Source organism: Crocodylus porosus, unplaced genomic scaffold (assembly GCF_001723895.1).
Source record: "Crocodylus porosus isolate Cpor-Errol unplaced genomic scaffold, CroPor_comp1, whole genome shotgun sequence".
Taxonomy (NCBI): domain Eukaryota; kingdom Metazoa; phylum Chordata; order Crocodylia; family Crocodylidae; genus Crocodylus; species Crocodylus porosus.
Window position 1 is genome coordinate 138278384 of NW_017728931.1, and position 13188 is coordinate 138291571.

At 43.8% G+C, this 13188-nt stretch overlaps 1 protein-coding gene across 2 annotated transcripts in view; it reads left to right on the plus strand.

Annotated features, from left to right (window-relative positions):
• PRKCQ (protein kinase C theta) overlaps positions 1 to 13188 on the plus strand; it is a 95544-nt gene that overhangs the window by 22840 nt on the left and 59516 nt on the right. The window contains exons 2-5 of one of the 2 annotated variants that reach the window (XM_019543749.1): positions 2906 to 3042; positions 3147 to 3301; positions 4758 to 4883; positions 12880 to 13079. In XM_019543749.1, the coding sequence (XP_019399294.1) occupies positions 4766 to 4883; positions 12880 to 13079 (318 nt within the window). In that variant the 5' untranslated portion in view covers positions 2906 to 3042; positions 3147 to 3301; positions 4758 to 4765. Of the gene's footprint in view, positions 1 to 2905; positions 3043 to 3146; positions 3302 to 4757; positions 4884 to 10414; positions 10530 to 12879; positions 13080 to 13188 lie in introns of those variants that run through there. The other variant, XM_019543750.1, reaches the window with a different exon arrangement.

A 13188-nucleotide genomic window follows, 5' to 3' on the forward strand; every position in this document is an offset into this window, starting at 1 on the left:
ACACACACACACACACACACACACACACACACACACACACACACACACACACACACACACACACACACAGAGTGTCCCCCCCTCATGTCACGAGTTTTGCCTGTCAGCAGCCACAGGTGCAGGGCCCGAGGACCCAGACTCCCCTGCATCTATCTCTGTGACAGATGGCAGGTGTTGTGGCTTCAGCAGGGGCCACCATCCCTGCAGCTGTCACCCTGCTGCGCCTTAACACACGCAGTGTCACCCATGGCACGAGTTTTTCTTGTCCGCAGCTTGAGGTGTAGTTCCCCCCAAACCCCTGCACTTACCTCCTTGAAACTTGGCAGGCTTTGTGGCCTGAGCAGGAGCCACCATCCCTGCAGTTTTCATTTTGCTGCGGCTTAACACACACAGGGTCATCTATGTCACGAGTTTTGCCTGTCAGCAGCTTGAAGTGCAGTTCCCCACCAACCCCTGCACCTTTCAACTTGAAACTTGGCAGGCTTTGTGGCCTCACCAGGGGCTACTACCCCTGCAGTTGTGATCCCGCTGTGGCTTAACACATATACGCGACATGAGTATTTTGCTTTCAAGACTTTGCAGTTTCCCCCTGCAGCTCTCTCTTTGAAACTTGGCAGGCTTCATGCTCTCGGAAGGGGCTACCATTTCTGCAAGTCTCATCCAAATCAGGCCAGAAATGACAAAGTTATAGGCCATTTCAAGTTTCCCCATTATAGCCTATGGGCAAAACTTCAAAACAGCGTTGAAACAGTGAAGCTCAGAAAGGGAACAGCGGTTTTGAATCGAAACAAATTTCGAAACAAAATGCTGTTGTGTCAAAATGCAAGTCAAAATGGAACGGGTGCCATTTCACACAGCCCTAGTACAGATAGTTTTCGGGGGAAGACTCATGCATTTCTATCCATCAAACTGGTGGGGGGAGGGAACAAAGAGTTTCAATTTTTCGTTTTTTGTGAAGAAATGCAATTGAAGGCTCATGCAGGCAGCCCAGATAGGTGGCATGGATACTCAATGAAATCTCCTTTGGATCCAGTCCAATTCCTTTGTCTGTAATGAGCCCGCACAGCCACCTAAAATAGCCTCATTTGTCGATGACTTATTGTCAGGACCTTTCAAATTCTATAGAACCTGATAGATAGATCGGTTTGTAAGAAGTTCCTTACATATTCCTTATACAGAAGTTCAGTCCTTCATCATTAATGCATTGATGAATCTCTTAAATAGATTTTTTTTTATAAGTTATAATGATATATCATCTTGAAATCAGTTAATGTGCAATGAACCAGATGTGTATCCCACTGGGGAAAAGGGTTTCCAACTTGCCAGTGTACATGCTGTTATGGTATGAGGTCACATTTGTGAGATAGGATTATTGTTACTGAGTGATCATATTAGACTTCATTTCCTAAGTCTGATAGGTCATGAGAGAAGGGAATCATATATCTGTTAATAGCTTGGAATCTTGTAACTGTTCCAAAATAGAAATGAAAGCCAGTGTTTCCAAAAAAGACTAACCCAATGGATCATGATCATTGCTATAACTGCATTAACTAAACGGCATTAGACAAATGATGAATACAACCGATTATTTTTAGCTATTATCATGGTTTCCAAAATATTTGAGACAATAATATAACACACGGCCTATTTCTCTGCCAAAGAAATACAGAACGGTATTTGGTTTGCTGTAATAAACTTCATCCTCCAAATGATGACTAATATTTATTAGTAATACAGTGATTTTGTAAGCCAGAGTTACTCACACAGCGGTCTCTGGATCACTAATAGAAATATATTTGAGGCTCTTATGAGCTTCCCACATTGCACAGAGCAAAGGTTACTATCACGGGCATTTCACTCTTGCTGCCAGAAATCTTTAGGTTAGTTTTTTCCTTTTATTTGTCGATATGAAGGGCGTGCCTCAATGGTTGAAGAAAAAGAAGCAAAAACAATATCTTGATTTCTTCCAGTGAAACTACATCAGCTATTTGGATTGGGTTTTTCTGCCTTAGCCCATTTGGTCTAATGTCAGACTGCTTCTCTCCTCCCCACCTTCTTCAGCAGCACAGGCCTCTCTACTGATAAGCGTCTTTGGAGGGATTTGTTTGCCACTACTCACCTGGATTTTCATGCATGTCCCTGCACACCTATCCAAGCCTGGATATATAATACATGTCATTTCCTAGAGGAAGTTTCTTACCGTTTCCCATAAAGGATGTATTTGTCTAATGTGGAAGCATCACTGTTACACTGAATGCACTGATACATCCAGAGATGTCTCACCCAAACCCTGCAGAGAAGAAGATGGGTTATGCTAACACCCACTGTCCTTCTGTGCACAGCATAACCACTAATATTTACTCCCTGTACTTTTTCCTGTAACATCTAAAAAGCAGCAATGCTGCCTAAAGTCCTGTCTCCCAGCTGGGGACGGCAGCGCACACTGAGCACTTTGGGAAGTCTTTTGAGCAATCTTAGGAGCTTTTCTATTGTAATTTGTAATCTGTGCCCAGCTGAGGGGGATTATATGCAGTGGTTCAGGGATCTTTCTGTCTTTGCCCAACATCCCTACCAAAGTACCAAAAACTTTCCTCTAGCATCTGAATACCTGCGTGGTTCACTGATTACCAGATCCCATAACTATATACCTCAAGTCACTTCAGCCAAAACTAGAAGGAGACTGTCCCATAAAGCCAGGTCCGTAGCTCATCCCGATGTTGGTGACACTTCTTTGGAGAACCCCTTGAACAATTATTTAAAGATGTGTCAGAAACTAAATCCACCATGCGATGGTGCAGGAGCAAAACAGATGATCCAGTTTGCAAAGATGCTGAACTGAGTCCCTGGGAAGGCTTTTGTATCCAATTTGGTTTCAAGTCCAGACGTCTGTTTTAATTTTTTCCAGGCAGAAAGAACATCCTGCCGTATTTAAAGAAGAAAGGACAGTGTTGCTCACTTAACGAAAATCCTTCTGGCTACTGCAGTCACCCTGAATTTCCTTGTTTCAAGGGCTGATGGAATCTCATCTCTCCAAGTTACTAAGTATGACCAAAGCCATTCCAGCAAGTGATTGCTACATGTCTTTGCTCCAACACCCCAGGTTACGGTGTGCCATTCACATACCTCTCTCCCATCTCCTTGAACAGAGAGCCAGAGTTTTAAAACCAGCCCGGCCAAAGGAGCAGTGACGCCCATTCTTTCAGATGAGAGAAATTGTTCCATGTTTTCTGCAAGTGTGATGCAAAGGAAAACCCATCTCATTCGAGGCTGATCTTGTCCTTCGGTTTAATTCTATTTACAGGTAAGAAAAAAAGTCTCTCTACCCGGCCGTAGACTTGGGTCATCTTGCAGTCACCAGCGACTGGGTGGTGATATCAGTAGGTTGGCAAGGCTTTATCATGTCAGAAGAAAGGTTTTGCAGCCTTCCCAAAGTTAGTTAAACCCTCAGTTCATCTCATCTCTTCTGGTAGGTAATTGCACAACTGATTCCTCACCACTGTAAATGCTGTCTCATAGACTTGGTTCTGAGCTTTGTGATCATTGTGATCCAAAAGAGTGCAGTATTTTAGGACAGGGATCTCCAAACTCTGACAGATGGCGCACCACCAATTTAAAATGATACAACCTTAAGTACCACCAGCAAGTTTTTCAGTTCAATGTTAAGTACCACCAGAATTTTTTTTGTCATATCAGGTAATTGAAATAAATCTGTTAACTTGTGCCCCTGCCAGGTTGCCTGTGTACCACTGGTGGTACATGTACCGCAGATTGGGAACCACTGTTTTAGGCAGTTGATCGCTGGAGCTGGGGTGTCTTACAATGCTGGGACCTGAAGGATTAATGGCTACGATGACAAGAAAACAAGTTTACAACTAGTGGCTGCAATGTAACGAAAGGCATTGGAGGGCCCAAATCAGAGATCTAAACTTTTCGCACTATGTACTACGTGCGAGTATTATGCCGATAGGCACCCAATAACTCTGTGAATAAATACCTATTCTGTTGGCACAAAGGATTATTTCCCTACATCTTTTCACTGCAAATTGTAGAGTACCTGCAACAGGAGGGCAAAAATGTTACTAGCGGCTTTCCTATTATTTCTTTGATGGCCCATTTTCTAAGTACTTTTTTCAGTTGCCAATTACTCTGTGAAAATTTCCCACCCACACCCTAATAAGTTCGTTCGGACAAGCTGAATTTTCTCCTTAAAGTAATTATGGGCCAGCTAACCAGTGATCTAAATGCCTGGGATCATTGCCATGCTGTGTATAAATAGCACTTAATTATTTCACAGTGTCATGTTTAGCTTGCAGGCTTGCAACAGAGCGGTATTCCCAAAACCCAGTGCAGTCTCACAGAGGTCTGTTTCCTGAGCATTTGACTTCACATGAGCTGCGGAAGAGGTTATCCCAGGAAACTTATTCCTTGGCACAGGGTTCCTACAGTACCGATAGCAGGGTCTGCGTGGGCTGGTGCTGAGCCAGCGGTACGCCAGTGTCCGTTAGGTTTATTTCCAGCAAACACATCATGATGGGTTAAAACTACGCAATGAAGCCAATAAGTGAAGTTTCATAACTTCACTTGCTTGCAGGCTTTTGGTAGTCCAACATCTTGCTGGACAGAAGAGGAAGTCCTGGAGCCTCTCTGTGGATGGATGACTAGCTTCCAATTTACCCCTGGCTGGCGGTGATAAGAGACTGCTTAAAACACCGACCGTTTTTGAACTCTCAAATACTGTTGTTTTTTCCTTGATACAGGATCTGATATGTCACCCTTTCTCCGGATTGGTTTATCAAACTATGACAGTGGGCCCTACCTGCCATCGCAAGGGGAGGTGATTAACCCTTACTGTGCCGTGATGGTCAAAGAAGCAGTGGAGTCAGGTAAGCACCTACATGTGAGGACAGGTGAAGTTCGGTCTCTCTTGTAATTGGTCTGTGTCTAGTTGTATTGTTGAACCTATATGGCATATGGGTGGAAGAGCGTATACAATGTCATGGAATATTATAAATAGAAGCAATTGTATAAATCATATCATTCTGCAGACGACTGCACCTAACGGCTGGGTTCTATGCGAGATCTGCAAAACCAGGGAGTTTTCAAGTTGCAGCTCCAGACAAGCCCTCACCTGTAATACGGGTCCTTGCATGCCTAGGTGTAGAAAACCGAACAGAGCCGTATCCCTGATTCATTGTGTTCAGCTGATGTGCAGCTTGCCAACAGAGCCCCCCAACCACCATAGTTTTGTGTTTCTGGTGTTGAGTGATGGTCCTTAAAATGTTTATTCCATTTTTTAGCGATTTTACCCAGTCTAGTAATTTCCTTCTTCTAAGTATCATGGGAAAGCTTTTGAATGAGGCAGACTATTACAAACCAGAGCTAGCTTTTCTTTGCAACTACTGCAATGTGTTTTCTGGGTTGATTTGATACTTCGGCATGATGGTAATTAACTAGATTAGCCTATTCCTAGCTCTAAATGTGTGGATCATTTTATTAGCTTTGTATCTATAGCCCTGCATCATGGAAACAACGCATACGTTTATGTGTGAGAAGAAAGATATGTTTCCTTGGGATTACTTACATGTGCAAAGTCATTTCCCTCCATAAGTTTGTTCAGGGTGGGGTCCATAAAATTATTGTAGACTGCTTGTATTTATTGCGGTGTATGATCATGATTCATCTTAAAACTCAGATAATAACATTAATCTCATCCATGTACTTGTCTCAGAAATCCATCTCTCTCAGGAAATCAAGTTATCTCACAAGCCTGGAGGGGAAAGTAACAGTTTGAAAAAGATGATTTTATACTTTTTAACTAATTCAGTGTTTGGCTGTCAATTTAAAATAAAACGATGAGTATGCAGAGTGAACATATTAACTGTTTTTGGAAAGCTGTAGTCAAATCCATCCACGTAGAGAAAAAACACTATCACGTGACATTTTTAGGATCTCATATTTACAGTATTTACTGAAAATGGTGCTTTCAGTTTCAGTTTAACTTCAAGCCAGTCTTCCTGCTTTTAGTGAAATCTTTGAAGGAGCCATAACATAAGAGTGAGGGCTTGTCCATTCAGAAGTGAATAAAATCAGTTTGGGCAGGATCGGTTCATGTGCACCTTGTGTAGGGATGAGAACATTGTTGGGGTTAATTTATTAACCAAGGAACGTAACTTTTCTTCCATTTAGAGTCTTCTCTAATGGGGGGAAGGAAAAGCCAGTAGGTAAAATTTTTTTTTTAAACAGTCTGAACATGAAAAACCTTAATTCCCTTGGTTTAGGAAGCCCTTAAAAATCTCCTAAGCCCTGTTCAGCTAAAACGAGTCCCTTCCCAGAAATGTCAGAAATAGATACAAGGGGCACGTCCAAATGAGTGCACACGTGTGCTTCCCCAGGGCCAACTAGCAGCAGAACATATTCATAGATCTATACGTTGGAAGGGGCCGGAAGGGACCTGGGGGAGACAGTCCAAGGTGTTAATTTAGAATACAGTAATTAAAAGAATTAAGATGCCCAGCTCCCACTAAATTCCAGTGCAATTTAGGTATAACAACTCCCTTGGACGCATTTGAAAATGTTATGCTGTGCATTCTTTTTACTCCTCTGTTTCAAATGTTTTAGGACGTTAGATTATGACTGGTTAGTGTTTCTGAGCTTTACAGAGGATACGGGTCACTCAGAGATACGAGAATGGGAAGGCAGTAGGAGTTTGCTATACTCTGATCTAGTAGCATGGGGGAAGGGATGAAGCAAGTAATTACAGAGGGAAATTAAAGAGCACAAGGAAGAGAAGTAACATCCATGGCAGAGTGGAAGAGGCTGGGAAAGGCAAGGCCTAAGTATACAGGAGTGAAGTGTACAGTACTTTCACCAGTATGCTTTTGGGGATGGGAAAACTTGCCCTTTTCCTGCCATCTGGTATGTTTGAGAGTCTTGGATCCTTTCTGATATAGTTTAGTCTTGATTCTCTCTTGAAGGTTTCGTGGAACCTCAATACCTCTGAAAATCAGAGAGTTTATGTTTCTCTGCCCAACAGGCAGCATCCAAGTATGAAAATCGTGGCCTAAGTCACGAGTCGGAGGAGGCAGGATTAATCAGTTGCAAAGCTGGTAATAGAAACCAGGAATCCTGGCTCCCAGACTGCTGCTCTGATCATGAGACAACAATCTCTCTCAAGGGGCAAAATTAAATGATTGCTGTAGAACAGGGAGTGATCTATAAACTTTTCATACATTTTGATTTGTTCTTTTTAAACTAGACGTTTCTATGCTTGCTTTGTTAGATGACTTTAGGAATATGTCAGGGTAGAAAGAGATATAACTCTACATCGGGTTTGATTCAAATTCTTGTGAAATTCCCATTGATCAAATGTTCACTTCTGGAACCATCGTGATACAATATTTTGTTCTGTATTTTGCAATGTATGGCTGGGTCATGTCTATCGAGCCTTGTTTTTCTGCCTGATGTATTTTGGTGAGGTTCTTTTCTTTTTTTAAAGGCACTTTAACAAAAGCACCACAGTAGTTTACCAAAGGCGGTGTGTGCGCAGCCATTCTGGAAATGGGTGGCAATGCTGTGGTGGGATGCTACCCAAAAGAAAATTTTTCAGTTTGCATAGGGCCTGTTTGAAGTTTAAAAAAAAATTCTGCCCTTTAAAAGCTGTTTCTGAACTAATGGGCCACCTGGACCAGTGCCCTTTTAGCACCTGTCCTGGTGACATTTGCTGCAGGAAAGAGTGCCCCTGGATCACTTGGACACATACTGAGCTCTGTCGGCCATGGAGAAAACTCCGCTGTGCAGAAATGCCAGGCACTGTCTTATCTTTCAGGGGTAAATTAACTCCTGGACTTCAGTGGAGTTGTACCAGGAATGAATTTGGCCAATTTGCATTGGCCAATACATTCCCATTCTCATTTTTGTTTAATCCGTATATTTCCCAGAGCACTGGGTAGTTTTTCAGGTGATGCTGACTCTTGGATAAACTGATTTCTTTATGTCTGCAGAAAGCGGGGCCCATGCTGAAAGGAAGTCACGGCTCTTTTTTCCTTAGATGGTTCTTCACAGAAATGCTTGGAAGTTTATAGTGTGAAATACTTGGACGTTTATAGTGTGAAATGCTTGGAAGTTTATACTGTGTGTAGTACAGCATTTTGTTGAAATCTATTGACTGTCTATTTGTGAGCTCAAGTCTTGGTGCCAGCCTCAGTTGTCCGTCTTAGAGGGCCATATCCATCCCCAGAAGAGTTCCAGGAAAGGTGGCAGGTTTGCATCAGGGATGAACTAGGTTTGCAAATAACCGAGTTCTTTGCAATTAGTTATTTGCAAGCCTAGCTCATCCTAGATGCACAGTAATTCGTGACTTGCACAGTAGGGCTGTGCGAGGCTTCGGACTGTGCTTCGGATCCAGAGAAGTTTCGAATGCTTTGGTGTCTGAAGCAACATGTCCAGATTGAAGCACTGGCTTCACTCAGCTTTCCAAAGCGGTTCGGAGCTCCTGAAGCCCTTTGGAAAAGCTTCAGAGCTGCTTCGGAGATCAGGCCATAGGGTATAATGGGGAAACAATGAAATATCTGTAACTTTGTTACTTTATCTGATGTGGATGAAATTTTCAGGGGTTGTAGCCTCTGCTTTGAGCATGAAGCCTGCCAATATTCAAGACAATCGATGCAGGGATTTTGGGGAGGAACTGCACCCCAAATTCTTGAAAGCAAACTCATGTCATGTGTCATGCAGTTTTCATGGGGTGAAAACTGCAGGGGTGGTAGCCCTTGGCGAGGCCACAAAGCCTGCCAAGTTTCAAGAAGATCAGCGCAGGGGGTTGGGGGAACTGTATCTCAAGCTGTTGACAGGCAAAACTTGACATGGGTGACCCTGTGTGTGTTGAGGCGCAGTGGGCTGAAAGCTGCAGGGATGCTGGCCCCTGCTGAGGCCACGATGTCTGCCAGCTGTCAAGGGGATCGGTGTAGGGGGGTTCTGGGGCCCTGCACCCCTCGCTGCTGACAAGCAAAACTCGTGATATGCGTGCTTGTGCAACTGTCTGTCTTGGGGCGTGAGAGACGCTACTGCAGCCTGGCTGCTAAGCTACTGTCTTACCAGTTACCAATCAACCATGATTCACTCAGGGACCAGCTCAATACACAGTTGCTAGCTAATGTAGCCAATTATTTACCATCAATTAACACCTACAAAACCAGAGACAAAGGAGAGGAAATAATCAACACAGACAATCAACTGCCCCAAGACAGACACAGTTGGTCCCACAAGCACCCATGGCATGAGTTTTGCCTGTCAGCAGCTAGAGGTGCACGGCCCCAGAACCCCCCCGCACTGATCTGCTCGACAGCTGGCAGGTGTTATGGCTGCAGCAGGGGCCACCATCCCTGCAGCTGTTAGTCTGCTGCACCTTAACACACACAGCGTCACCCACATTGCAAGTTTTGCTTGTCCACAGCTTGAGGTGCAGTTTCCCCAAAACCACTGCACCAATCTTCTTGAAGCTTGGGCAGGCTTCATGCTCTCAGCAAAGGCTATGCCCTGCAAGCGTCTTCCAAATAAGACCAAAAAACAACAAAGTTATAGATATTTCATTGATTCCTCATTATACCCTATGGCCAGATCTACGACGTGGCTCCAAAGCTTCGGAGCCGCTTTGGCGGGATCAAAGCGGGAACTCGGTCCGGATCTTCGGATCGGATCCCTGGCATCCAAAGTGGCCAGATCTGAAGTGGGATCGAATAGCTGCCTACTCGCACAGGCCTATTGCACATTAATCCCCAAAACTGACATAAATGCTATGTTAAACTGCGAGCAAAGCGTACCCTCCCTCACTCATTTAAAGATTTGGGGTCTTATAGAGCAGAGATGGGCTTGACCTGCGAAAGAGCAGCTACGCAATGTAAACTCAGCAGTGCAAGTAATGGGTTTACAGTCAGGTCCTGAACTAGGAAAGTCTACGTATACCACTAAATGTCAGTCTCAGTTGCACAATCTCATCTCACGCCAGTGAATACACGGATGGCAAGTCCCATTTAAGATGAGGCAACGATGCGTTGTTAATTTTGTGATGCGGGTTCTTTTGGCGGAAGCCGTAGTAAAACAGTTTGGTCTCTGCCTTTGTTTTTCTAATGCAAGCCCGCTCCTTGTGCAGAGCTACTCCCAGAAACCCAGCATTAAGTTGAGTTTCCAACAAGGGGGGCTTTCCTGCCTATCATCTATAGTTGCCTCTGGTCAAGGACTGGTCCTTGCTATATGGATATACCAGGTACAATGAGCATACTCTCCTTTGCGAGTGAAGGGTTTACAGTCTGGCCTTGATTGCTGTATAAAACACTGACACAGGAAGAAAAAAAAAAAAAAAAAAAGGAGCTGGGATCGGATCCCTGATCCTTCCTTTAAGATCATATTTTTCTTTCCCCAGCCCCTGTCTCCACTTCCTTTTTGAAGACAGGGGATGGGGTCACTGCTCTGGAGATCTGCAAGCAGGACAGGCCCAGGGCGCTGAGAGGCAGCCACCTAGCTGAGAACGGCACCAGGTACAGTAAGAGATACGTCGACCCTGCTTCTTCCTCTAATGGTCCAGCTGCTGGAAGTGAGGGGAGGGGACCGACTCCTCTGGGTGAGGGCGGGAGTCTAACTTACTGCTGGGCGAGGGAGGTGGAAAGGAGCAGGGACGGGAGCTTGCTGCTGTCACTGGATAAGCCAGGCCAGGAATAGCGTTGCCTTCTGCCAGCGCTCGGGGGATCAAAAATCATCTCCATGCTCCCCAGTCCCTGCACTCTCCTTTCTAATTCTCTCTCCCAGCAGCAGCAGGGGGCAATCCCGAGTGCCTTGTCCCCCACCCCTCCGCCAGCAGTGCGTCTCTGTCTCTTTGCTTTGCCTCTCCACGGACGGACCCTTAGAGGAAAGGCAGGAGGGAGAGATTGTATGTAATGGATGCAACATAGACCAGTCTCTTTTCAAATGCTGCCTCTCCTAAGCCTGGTCTGCCCATAGAGAGCAAAGTGGTTTCACTTAAATGGGATTGCAAAGTGACTTCATTAAACCGAGGCAAGTTTGTGTATGGACACACTTCATTTAAAGAGTGCTTACTTTCTTTTAAAATCATCAGATAAGGCAAAATCAAACTGAGCTGCTCTTAACCCCAAATAAGTGGCTCTGCAGAAATTCATCCCTGTTCATTTAACCCAATTGACTTTAGTTAAATCAGGTGAAATTTGCATGAAGACCCAAATATTTAAAGGTGACCTGTAGATGGAGGCAGATAGAAGCTGTAATCGCTGTTCCTTTTGTGTGTGTGTGTGTGTTATCTAGAAAGGCCTGAAATCATTGCAATGATATTTTAAATTCTTTTTTCAACTGTCTAAAGGAAAATGCTGTGGAAATGCAAATTTTTTATTTCTGTTGCTGTGGTAGAAGTGACCAGCTTGTGAGTTTAGAAATGATCCTACAAATTCTTTGTCTTAGGAGGCAAGCGTGATGCAGTCTTTGAAGTAAAGCTGTATTGTCTTTAATTTCATGCAGGTTTTTATTTGGGGGGGAGGGGGGCGGGCAACTGTTGCAAATAGCCAGAGAGCTTGCTCTTCAACTTTGTTTCTTTAATTTGGATCACTTCTTTGGGGCAAAGAGGTTTCATGGGAAACAGGCATTGGATTTGAGGCAATGATTTCAGGAAGTGGATTTTTTTCTTCCGTGCTGTTTGTGCAACTGCTTCTGTTCATGGCCTGTTTTGGTTCATAGAAATTGACCAATTTAATTTGAATGATGCCCTGCAGCTGCACCATCAATGATTTCTCCTTCAATGGGAAACCAACATGAAGGGTGTAAAAACCAGCTACCACTTTGCAGATGGACAGCTCTATTATTATTGTCCCACAGTGCACTTAAACAGACTCCATATCATTTATTATTATTTTCTAATTCCATTAGTTTTCCCATACTGTGAGTAGAAGGTTTCCAAAGGGAGATTGGGAAACCGAGTTCACCTTGAGCAACAAATTCAAGGTGCTTACCTGTTATATAAAGCAACTATGCAATATGAAAAAAAAATCAATTTGTCATGTCCAAGTAGTGACAAATAGACATTTCTTTACCGGTAGTAAGCCTTAAAGGTATCTCTTGTCAATTAAGATGTCCCCTGTGTCATACTGAAGAAAGGTGAATTTGTACAGACAAAGGTGCAGGGAAGTGCTGCTACGATGATTAGGTGAGTGGGAATCAGAAGCGGCTTTACTAGTTGTCGGAGGAAGAAGTTTTCAAAAGGGCCCATCAGGAGTAGTAGGGCAAAAAAAAACCCTGACTTGTTTTAAGATGAAGCTTGATTGGTTTATGAATTGTAAGATATGACATAATTACCTGTAATAGCAGTGGACTGGACTTGATGACCCAGGAGTCCCTTCCCAGTCCTGCATTTCTTTGTTACTGTATTGTGCTGCCCTTCTTTAGGGCTTCAAGCCTTAATGGTAGGGGAAAGAGTTATCATTATCCTCCCCAAAGCCTGTCTTCTCTAACGCCACTCTTATTTCCTCCATAGACATGGTCTAGCTATTGGTTTGTTTGCATGGGTTCGGGCACTTGCTTGAATCTTTTTGGTGTCCTCAAGGAAGACAAAGAATTTGAGAAGCAGGATTTCGTGGTACCAAAAGCATTTGTACCTACACCACATACAGTGCTTGACTCCTTATCAACACGAAGGCTGCTCTGTGTCTTCATGACTGTATAAGGGGACCTTAAAGTAGTCATACATCTCATTTATATCTTCTTTGAGGTCCCTTTATACCATCAGCATGGAATACAGTGGCCTTAGCATAAAACAGAATTGGACCTACTGTGTTTCATCATCTTAGGTAAGAATGTCAATAAGTCGAAATATCCCTTTATTAACAGAGAATGGCCAAGTGTACATCCAAAAGAAGCCCACCATGTACCCACCTTGGAACAGCACTTTTGATGCCCACATCAACAACGGGAGAGTCATGCACATTGTTGTGAAGGACAAAAGTGCAGAAATGGTTTCAGAAACCACCATAGAACTCAAGTTGCTGGCAGACAGGTGCAAGAAGAGCAACGGGAAGACCGAAATATGGGTATGTGCTTTGAATACTTACCTCCACTTGCAGTTTGTTGCAGATAGCTGCTCTGGAATAGAAGAATGCGCTGTGTTCAGAGGCCACGCTATGAGTATAACCAATAGGC